This window comes from Delphinus delphis, chromosome X (assembly GCF_949987515.2).
Source record: "Delphinus delphis chromosome X, mDelDel1.2, whole genome shotgun sequence".
Classification (NCBI taxonomy): domain Eukaryota; kingdom Metazoa; phylum Chordata; class Mammalia; order Artiodactyla; family Delphinidae; genus Delphinus; species Delphinus delphis.
The window spans coordinates 29,351,193-29,362,305 of record NC_082704.1 but is presented as its reverse complement, the minus strand read 5'-3'; the positions used below and the strand labels follow the sequence as shown (position 1 = coordinate 29,362,305).

Below are 11,113 nucleotides of genomic sequence, written 5' to 3'. Positions count from 1 at the left end.
TGGATCTAAGAACCAATAAAAACTCCAGCATATCTCAAGGAGAAATCTGAAACTCCAAATCATCATTCATAACTTCCTATTAATTATAATTGGAGATAAATTCCCAGTTACTTCTCAGTTTTGGGTACATCTCCCCAGTGACAGTCTAGTACAGATAGACCAGAAAAAAAAAAAGGTGGGCAATTCTTGAAAGTCACTGGAGGATAAAACTTAGAGTTACATTTGGTTTCCTGTTCTAGAAGAGTGAGAGACGATTACATGAAGGGGAAGAACTTGTTATTTTACTAAAGCCGTTAAAAGATAATTCAGGGAGATCTCAAACCAAGTAACCATGTTGATAACATGCATTCCACTCTCATGTTTAAGACACAAAGGTCTCCATTTCTCTAAGGGAACTACTTTTTCGGCATGACACACTCTCTCTCTTGCCTTGGAGCCAAGTAATCGGAACCCTAAACACACGGCGGAGCTTCTGTTGGAACCGGTTTCCAACAAAACAATACAAAAAGGGATTAATGCAGCTGTTGGTGAATCCCAGGAGGATGGCAAAAGGAAGTGCCAGGTCAATGACTGCTATAACTTCACAGCTATTAATGACACCCATCCAGGCCAGAGCATCCAGGAAGGTCAGAACATGGAAGGGAAGCCAACAGATGATGAACGCCAGAACAACAGCAGCTGCCATCTTCAGGACTTGGTCACGAGTTATTCTGTTCTTCCCATAGCTATTGGTCTTCAGTAGGTGTTTTCTGATTCCAAAATAGCATGTTGCTATGAATATTAAAGGGATAATAAAACCAAGGATATTTTTCATTAAGGCAATCCCAGCTGACCATTGGGCATACTTCTCAGGTGGGAAAGCCATAATGCAAGCATTCACTCCTAAATATTCAATTGTTCTGACATCTCGGAAGTAAAATGTTGGCAATGAGGACAGACAGGCCATACACCAAACAAGTGGAACTATATAAGATGCTTGCCAGGGATTTCTTCTTTGAGACAGAAAGGGGTAGATGACAGATTGGTACCTATCAACACTCATGCACGTGATAAAAAAAATGCTTGCAAACATGTTCAGGGTCAGGAAAGAACCAAAAACTTTACACATTACAGGTCCAAAGAGCCAGTCATATCTGTAAGAATAATAGGTTGCCCAGAGAGGAAGAGTAGCCAAAAGCAGTAAGTCAGCCACAGCCAGGTTGAAGATGTAAATGCTGGAAACCTTTTTAGGACCCTTTTGACAACAAAACAGTGTAACCACGATAGTATTGACAAGAAATCCAACCACAAAAATAATGTAGTAGAGAATAGGAATTGCATCTAAATGCTTATCTGATGGCTTATGGGAGCAGTTAAAGGTAGACTCATTGCCAGAAATGTTCACAAGTCCGACGTGAAGACTGCTGGTAATGTTTTTGCTGATGGTGGCAAGGGTGAAGTTGTCCTTCATATTGACTGAAATGTCAGCAGCTCCTAATTCTTACACCTTCTGGGGAAAAAAAAACAACAAAAAAACCCAACAAAAACCTCTCAGAGCACATACAGAATTTAGGACATCATCACGTCATTAGCATTTTAAAAGTTTGTTGAAAGCAAAAAATGGTGGATGGTTATAGACAATATTGGGAAACGGAAGCATGCCTTATGAAATAAGAATGGATTTTACTTCTCGAAGAAGAAAAGAGAGTTTTCTCAATAATACCAAGAAGCATCAAGACTGAAAATTCTGAACAAAACTACATTTTGCCCATCTTTTCTATTATGTTGTGAAAAGGTTTAAAGAAAATTAATATTTCAAAAGGTTAGCCAGAATAGGAAACGCGTGAAACAAGAAGGAACTAAGAAATAAGACAAGTTAGCATTTCAAAAACACTTGAGCACATATCTCACTCTATATACTTTCTAGAAACCACACTGCTGCCTGCTATTGCGTAGAGAAATGCCTTATTCAAGTAACTAATTATATACAAATCATTCCAGCAATGGAAAATATAAGTAACATAAACTATGGAAAAAATAAGTAAGTGTACAAAAGATTGAAAGAGAATATGCAAAAAGGAACATATTGGGATGGGGGATTATGGTTGGTTTTTGCTGATTAAAAATAATTCCTTTAGTTCTACTTTTCCATTGTTTTCACAATAATAATATAATTACGAGGTAGATATGGAATATGTGTGTATTTTTAAAAGCCCCCATCACATTTTAATAGAGACTATTACTTTTACATATAGATACTTAAGTTTAATCCATTTAAAAGAAAATCTATTTTCTTTTTCAATTAGGAAAAGAAAAAGAAAAAAATAGCCAAATCTGATTTAGGGTCAAATAGAAAAAGTTATATTGCTCAATGAAATAAGAATTGAATATCAATGATTAATCATGATATAATTGTATCATTTTTTCCTTTGCTATTTTAGTTTAACACAACTAAGTAGTAACAGTGCTACTTGGCTCTCAAATGTTATGATCAATATTCAGGGTTTTGTGATACTGTTAGTTTTAGTAGCAACTTTATTTTAAAACAAAAGAAAATTAGCTGAAGATAAACACAGTAAAGGAACAGCTATTCCTTTAGATAGTTTCAAAACACAGATAAATAAACTACTCAGTGAAAATGTAATCAGCAAAGAATCTCCTAATAAACAGCAAACTTACAATTTTTGTCTAAAGCTTATTCTTTCGTAATCTTGACCTAACAAATTAACATGAAAGAATCTAAAATAAACCCACTTGAAGACTTACTGGTTGTTGGAGTTTAAAGCTTAGTTATCATAAATCAGCTTGCCTAGTTCCTAAGTGCACCCCTGTAAGAGAAACAGCAGTTAAATAATTTAGGAGTTTTGCAAAATAGCATTAAAATACAGGAAAAAGGAAAAGTTCATCCATAAAAAATATTTTCATTTAATGTATGTTCTACTTTCCAAACAGAGTATATATAAATTGTGCAGACCTACCTTAAAAATTCAGGCTGAAAATGCTTTTAATTCTGTGCTTATTCGTTCCCTTAGACTCGGGGACATAATAGCACCAGATCTCTGGTTTCCTTCTTATATGTTCGGTCTGTCCACTGGGAGCCTTCAACCTACATAATTCTAGGGCTGACTTATGAACACTTGCCAGTTTTCCAGAGTTTTTTTTTTTTTTGGCTGCAAAACATTAATCTGAAATTCTCACTGTCTCCAATCATAACAGCTCATTCAAATAAATCTCAAACAAAAAAATGAAGTTTCCACAAATGTGTTAGAGAATTTTGAAGTCAGTGGCTTACTTTAAAAGAAGAATATAATTATTTGCAGAATTTTCTCTTTCTTTTACCCTGATACTGGCATTCTAAAGTGAGTTAAGGAGTGGAGACTAGGGAATTTATTCTAGTAGTAGAATCTTTGTCCATCAGCATCTTTCGCAACCTTCATTAATTTTTGAAAAATTTACCCCTGCTTATTAAAGAACAGCAGCAACTTTACTTGAAGTCTAAAATTTCTCCCTTGCTTTAAGCAATTTTTGTTGGCTTGTTGCTGGAGAGGTGGTGATAGTAGGGATATAATTCTCATGTCTTCTAAAAGAAGTATTAACATGTAGCATCTCCTTTCATGGGTCCCTGTCATATTTGCGGTTTAAGTACAAAGCACGCAGGGTGAGAAGGATTAGGCAGCTACTGCAGCCTAGATCACTGTTGTTTTTCTTTTTGTGGGAGTGGGGGTGATTAGCCTCACACAATAACTCTAGTAGAAGCAGGAGTGACAAAAAGAAGAAAGTTAAGTACATAAGAAGTGATAAGAAGTGATAATACCAGCTGACAATAAACGCCATGTGCCAAATACCGTGCCAAGTGCTTTTTGCTCGATACTTTAATGGAGGGGCAATATAGCACACTGGTATGGACATGGCCTCTGGGTTCCAATTGCCTGGTTCACAAGCTCAGCTATACCACTTGCTAATTCCATGACTGTGGCCAAGTTACTTTCCTTCTTCATGTCTTAGTTTTCTCATCTGAGAAATGGGGATGATGTTAATTACCTGCGTCATGGAGTTATGAAAATTAAATGAGCTTATATATTTAAAGTGCTTAAAACCGTGCCTAGTACATGGTAGATGCTATTATAGGCTATTAATATTACCTCCATTTTAAAAATCAGGAAACTAGGGCTCACAGAGCTTAAGTAACTTTTCTGAAGTCACATAGCTATTAAATGAGAACATTGGAATTCAAACTAAGGCACTCTAAAGTCAGAGCTGACGCTCTTAACCTCCACACTACAGGAGGGAGCATTAGCTGGTCCTTTAATCTCACCCTTTGTCCTAGCAAAGAGAAAACATGCAACATTTACAAAAAGTCCCTGCTGACCATTCATAAGCTGTTACAGAGCATTAAAGAAGGGAGAAAGAGTTTGAAGATTGTTATGTGGTAGAAAATATTCTTCTTCATTTTATTCCCAAAATGGAGACACAGGTAGGTGAAATGTGTGACTAGTTTACTACAGTGAGTACAGAAAATCAGAGAACCCAGGACACTTACATGGGTATAAAGGATTCCAGTTATTTCTACTGATCATATTTTTCTGAGAGCAGTAAGAGTGCACCTACCCGGGCTGCAGGCTGCAGGCTGCAGGTGGAGGACGAGGGCAGGCAGGCTCTGAGGAAGTAGCTGGGGACCTAAGTAACGGTCTGGCAGAAGGAGCGCAACAAAGAAGGGAGGGTGGGTGACGGAAGACACAATTACAAATGACATGATACAAAACAGATGGCTTTTGACATTTGTCTGTTTCTCCGTTCATCTTGAAGTCAATCCTGTAGTGCACAGGCAGATGAGACCAGCAAGAAGAGGTCACCATTGCCTGAAAAATATAGTAGGATTCAAAGGTTTGCACAATACCATTTCACTGTTTCTTTCGGTAGACTGAACATTAAGCAAATGCTCCTAATATACAGACACAGCATTTTATGAAATCTCAAAATATTTGCTTCCTATGCTCTGGACAGATTCAGGTTGAGACTCTGTCCAAATGATGGAAAACTGATGTTTGGGAAACAAATGAGCGGGCACATATGGTTATCGGCAGGAGAGTTGAAATGGGAACTGGTTTCACTCTTTGTTTAAGCCTGGTTTCTCCCTCTATTTTGAATGTTTGTTTTTACCACGTACAGGGGAATTTTCCAGGCCAGAGCCTCCTGAGTGGTCACGATGGGTCAGATTCCCACCCTGCTCTATTTCTAGCCCCCTCTCATGCCCCTTTTAAAGAAATAGCCAGGAGGTGAGCTATAAACTTTTGAGAACAAACTGCAGGCTCGCCTCTGGGAGCCTTAGCCTTGAACACCCCCGAGGAGCAGGGGACCTTGTCTAGAGATTTTGTCCTTCATTACAGTAAGTTCTGACGTAAATAAAGTTTAAAGAGGCACACATTTCCCAGAAGATTAAGAGGGCATTTACTCTGTTTCTTTATAATCTTAGGAGTAAAAATTTTCACCGGTCGAAGAAAAACTATGTAACTGCAGGGAAATAAGGGAAAAAAAGCAAAACAAGAAAAAAGGAAAAGCAAAGGAATATTGACACCACTTGAAGTGAGAAATATAGCATATTATTGATTCAGTAAAGAACTCCAAGTTGAGCCAACAATGTAAATACACTTTAGAATCAAATAAATGTCAGTCATGGGAAGCAGTACAACACACAAAAATTCACTCTCCTGGGGGCAGAGGGTAATTTTTCTGCTGGAAGATTGACTTTAAAAGCCCCAGGTCATTTGAATAAATTATGCAGCTCTTCAGGACAAGTGCAACTTGGCTAGCAGAAGTAAACAATGGTAAATCATATTGAATTAATTTTTTTCTAGTGAATACCTTTTATTTATTGTGAGATTACTTAATGCTAAGTTTTAAAAAAAAAAGATGCTCTTGAGAGGAATTTCTCCTCTGCTAAAAATCTCAGGAAAAATCTTATTTGTCCCTCTTGCCCCGACTCACACTGTTTTTTTTTTTTTTTGGCTGCACTGCCCGGCATGTGGGATCTTAGTTCCCTGAACCCGCACCCCCTGCATTGGAAGCTCGGAGTCTTAACCACTGGAAGTCCCCAGATGAGGTTTTGAAGGAGAAAAGAAACTATTAAATGCAAAAGTCTGGATATACATGCCCTAGTTATAAAGGTGAGGATTAGAGGTGCAGATCATGAGATGATTAAATGTATATCGGCCTTCCTTTTTAGTTTGTTTTTCAGTCACCTCTCTGAGTTCCTGTCCAGAACAGTAGCATCTCCACTCTTCCCAACTTCAACACACACACACACACACACACACACACACAAGTACCACCACCACCCCCCATTACCCACATACATACTTAACACTAATCTTTTTTCAATTCAGTTACCATAGGGAAGCCTTACTTGAATTGCCACTGGACTTTTCCAAACCTGGGGTTCCCTGAAAGCAGGAGAGTGAAGAGGATTGCCTTGTTGATATGTCCTTGCAGATTATTTTTGTGTCTCACTTTAGTTTCCAATACAATGAGAACAAGCATGTCAGGATGAAAACAAGTGAGAAAAAACAATAAGGACTTCTAATCAGAAATAACAATTAGATTGACCATTTTGTAGAAACCAGCCTAAAAATTCAGTCAAATGGCCAATATGAGTGACTGTTTGTATCAAATTAACTGAGTGCCTAGGCATCACATAGAGAGTGAGTGAGAGGACTATTAAATCAGTTAACAAGTGGAATCCATGCAGTGAAATGAATGGATGTCTGACTCAGTACATTCCTGAGACCGGTTGCTTCCAGCTGAATCTGGTCCCAAAAACATAAGGAGGAGGAAGAGTTCCAATTTCCCTTTACCCCAAAGGCATTTACAGGCCTGAGCATCGTGTTCAGAGCAGGATCTCACAAAAGGCACCCTAGTTCTACCAAATAGCATCTCAATATATGTAACCCAACTGTTGGAAAGATAAACAATTAAAAATAGTCTATATTTTTGACTCATATTCAAAATATCAGCTAACTGATATGACATTTTCTCCTATTTATCTGACTAAATTGATTACGTAGGGTATCACAATATGCCACTCCCAAGTATGCCACTTTGGCATAAGGATTATTTTGAGCTAAAGAAGATTGAGAAGAAGCAGATACAAGAAAAGCTCTCTGCCTTCCCCCTATTTGCCTAAAAGCAGGACATAAATTTGTAAACATGTCTCCCTTTCCTTTACCAAGAAGGACAGAATTCTTAATGAATAGGAGAAAACTTTAGACTCTATCGGCCCAGAGGTGGACACCAGGAAGAATCTACATAACAAGTCTTACTAAATAATCTTTATCTTCCATTCATTTCCCCCATATACAGTTGACCCTTGAACAAGGCAGGGGTTTTGGGGCATCAACCCCCGGGGGAATTGGAAACCCATGTGTAACTTTACAATGGGTCCTCCTTACCCACAGTTGCAAGTCGGCAGATTCAACCAACAGGGGATCATATACTGTAGGAAGAATTTATTGAAAAAAATCTGCATGTAACTGGACCCTTGCCTTTCAAACCCATGTTGTTCAAGGTTCAACTGTATTGGGTTGGCCAAAAAGTTCATTTGGGTTTTTTCCGTAGCATCTTACATTCCCACAGTTTGCCACTAAAAATGTAAACCCCCTTTCCTTTGTCTTGTCAGTTCTCTACAATTTAATTGTTCTTTTATTAAGATGCTATATAAGCCCAAGTTCTGACCACCCCTTTGAGTTACTCATGACTGAGTTCTCCCACCCAAATGCAGAATGTGTATGTTCATAAACTGTTTTTTTTCTACTTAATCTGTCTTTTATAAGTGAATTTTGCAGTCCCAGCCACTGAACCTAAGTGGGTAATTTTTTTTCTCCTACGATTAGTTTGATTAAATTATCCAGAATGGCCAGTTAATTAAATTGAACAAACTAACCAGTTGTATTATCAAGCTTTAAATATCACTGTTAGGTAATGAGGATGTTTTGAGGGATATGTGTTCAGGTTGGATCTCTCATAGGGCAGTGGATCAACAAATCATTAAGTCTAGGGTTTGGTCCTCAGGCTTGAGGTCCAGAGACTGAATTTTCTCAGGATACCCAGGTTTTCAGCAATAAACTTGTGCCAACAAAATTCTTACAAAACTGATGTACCACCTTGACTGCTAATGTATTCATTTATAATAAGGATATACTGTTTTGCAATGACCATAAAGCTGTATTCTTTATCTAAAGCACCCTATCTCCTTCACAATATCAATAAAGGGGGGAAATCTGGCGTGGTGACTAGGCAAATCAGACCAGGAAAGCTGGTAACTGGGAGAATATTTCACTTCAGCTCTGGGAAATTCTATAGCAGGGATTATCATTCTCAAAGCCAGATTGATGATTCCCCCAAACCATTCTCTCTGCTGACTTTGCCTCTCTGAACCCTAATTTCTGGTAGCCATCCAATTCTATCGATACATTATTTTAAATATTACTATTACTGATGAAGCTATAGTCATGTCCCTGCTCCAGGCAGCCTAGAAGACATTAAAGCTCTTGTTTGATTAATTAGACAAACAAAGTTGGAGGATGGGCAAGGGTTGGGGGAGGGGAAGCAATGCCCCACTCTCTGTGTCTACAACAAAGATAGAGGGAAAGCGGGGGATAGCATCTCTCCAAAACTGGCCATCAGTTCACAGAGAATAATAAAAACAGATGGTTATTTGGCTTTGTTTGAGGGGCTCATTTGCCCCAACCTCTTCCTCAGGCCCCTAAAAAAACAGAAAAACAACAAAATGATGTACAACTTTGGGCATATTTTGCTTTTGGGGTATAAAATGATTTAAGATTAGAAGATAGAGGAAGATGACAGGAAGTTTGGGGGTGGGGTTCTGGGAGGATTCTGGGGTCTTAATTCCAAGGAAGTGAAAACAGGAGACTTATCACTGGGAATTCTGAGACTCCTTGAGCTTTTAGACATTTATCCTGCAGATATTTGGATTCATGGTGTTCAACACAGATTTGTAAAATCTATAACTGAAAGCAGAATTTTTATTGTAAATAATTTTCAATGTATCCCCCAAGACACTAGTTCATTTTCAGATATCTAGAAGTTGATAGAATTCTTTACGATTATATTATTGCACATTATTTCAGTATTAACACCCATGTTTTATACTGGTCCTATTTTATATGTCACACAATTGAAATTATTCAGCTTCTATTTATTTTTAAAAATTGAGACATAACTCACATACCATAAAATTTACCCTTTTAAAACATACAATTCAGTGGTTTTTAGTATATTCACAACGTTGTGCAACTATCACCACTATATAATTCCAGTAGATTTTCATCACCTCTAAAAGAAACCTGATACCCATTAGCAGTAGCTCCCCATTCCCCGCCTCCCCTGCTTTTATTCTCCTTTTACGTTGAGCTTAAAAAAGTGAGCTGTAGCCTAGAAATTCCAAAACACATTGTCTAGAGAAAAAGATAACAAATCAATACGTAAATGAATGAACTTCAAGAACAAATTGCATTACTATTTTCATTGTGCTTTAGTTATTTTCAGTGGCATGTTCAGTGAACATTTAGTACTGTTAGTGTAAGTCTACTTCCCCTCAACTGTATACATTCTTGGTGAGTTATTTGTACTGAACTCCCAGTCAGAAGGTTTGGCGTTAATGCAAAAAATAAATGTCATGTAAATAGCCTCCAAGGTTGATTCCATCTGAAGGTCCCCAACCTTTTTATGAAGAGAAGTCACTTTTCATTTCCCCAGACATGAAGTCCCCTGGGGTTGTTAGGGAGGTGCTGACATTAAAGAACGTGAGTAGAGTACAGCAGAGGGCACCAGGCACTGTGCTGGGTACCAAACACACATTTCACGTGTACTTCTCAGTGATCCCGAGAGACTGTGATCATCCTCGTTTTCTAAATGAGGAGAAATTTGGAGACTGAAGTACAAAGAGGTTAAATAACTTGCCCAAGGTCAAACAGCTAGTAAATTATAGAACTGATGCTCAAACCCCAGCCATTATTTCTCATATACCATTCTGTTAAATATGAGGTACAAGGTGAATTAATTTCCCCAATTCAAGTGGAACTTTTAAGCATTCTGGGAATCTCTGGGTAAAAGTCAATTAGAAAAATGTTTTAAAAGCAGGATAGCTCAGCAAAAGAGAATAATTGGTAAATATGATATACTTAGGGCAAATCTCAGAGGCAAAATGTTGTAAAAGGAAGATTTTTCTTTTCAGAATCTTAACTCAAAGGTAAATTCCTGTAGCTAAGATGAAGTCACTAAGATGAAAGGAGCTTGAATTGCAACGGTTTAGGTCTTTGTTTATATAATTTAATTGACTGTACAAATCTCCTCAGAGTACTGGAAAAGCTTTTAAAAGAAATCTAAAACTGTATAAATATATAAAATAAAGAACAATGCATACACAACTTGTCCTACACTTTCAAAATAAATTTTTATAATCAGATTGTAAATTTCTAAAAATGTCTAATTTTCCCCTTGAAATTTTGCCAAATACTCTGAGAAGTTCCAGGCCGTGCAGACACACAGACTTAGTATCCTAAGATACTAATAGAGTCAAAGAGAAATGCAAGCTCCATTAAATACTGAGCGAGCTAACCTAATAATGCCTTCCCACTGCACAAGACAGCAAACTCTAGGCAGGAAAGGACAGTAGAGGAGGCAGGTGAGGAGGATACAAGTTCATTGCTTCAGCTGTTAAAAAGTAAATCTTTGAGAATAATGAACTGATTTGGGCCAGTAGGTTAATTACAGCAGTCCTGTGCTTGTTTGGGGGTTCAAGCGTGGAAGCTAGAGAGGAGAATGGTCCTCCTCTCTCTGGGAAGGAAGCACATGGAGAATGAAGGAATGAAAGGATTATCTCCTTCACCAGCCAATTGGGCCAAATATGGTCAGTACTGGAAAAGTTGGATTCAATATTTTATAATACTAAACGTTTGAGTGCTCATGTAGGATACTGTTGACATTATCCACAACAATTTTATAGCCTGAGCTTCATTAAAGCACTCATTCTTTCAGCAAACATTTTTTCAAGGCCTAGCATGTACCAGGCCTTGGGCCAAGTACTGGAACTACAGAGATAAATAAAACTTGCCCCCTG

The 11,113-nt window shown here is 37.8% G+C and overlaps 1 protein-coding gene across 1 annotated transcript; it reads right to left on the bottom strand.

The window, feature by feature from the left end:
• Window positions 1-361: 361 nt before the first annotated feature.
• AGTR2 (angiotensin II receptor type 2) lies at window positions 362-1,482 on the bottom strand. Its single transcript, XM_060002230.1, has one exon. The coding sequence runs from the start codon at window positions 1,448-1,450 to the stop codon at window positions 362-364; it is 1,089 nt and encodes a 362-aa protein (XP_059858213.1). The 5' UTR covers window positions 1,451-1,482.
• Between the last annotated feature and the right edge of the window lie 9,631 nt (window positions 1,483-11,113).

Bases quoted from the DNA above. Each gene is read 5' to 3' on its own strand.
- AGTR2 (XM_060002230.1), bottom strand. From the start codon at position 1,450: ATGAAGGACAACTTCACCCTTGCCACCATCAGCAAAAACATTACCAGC.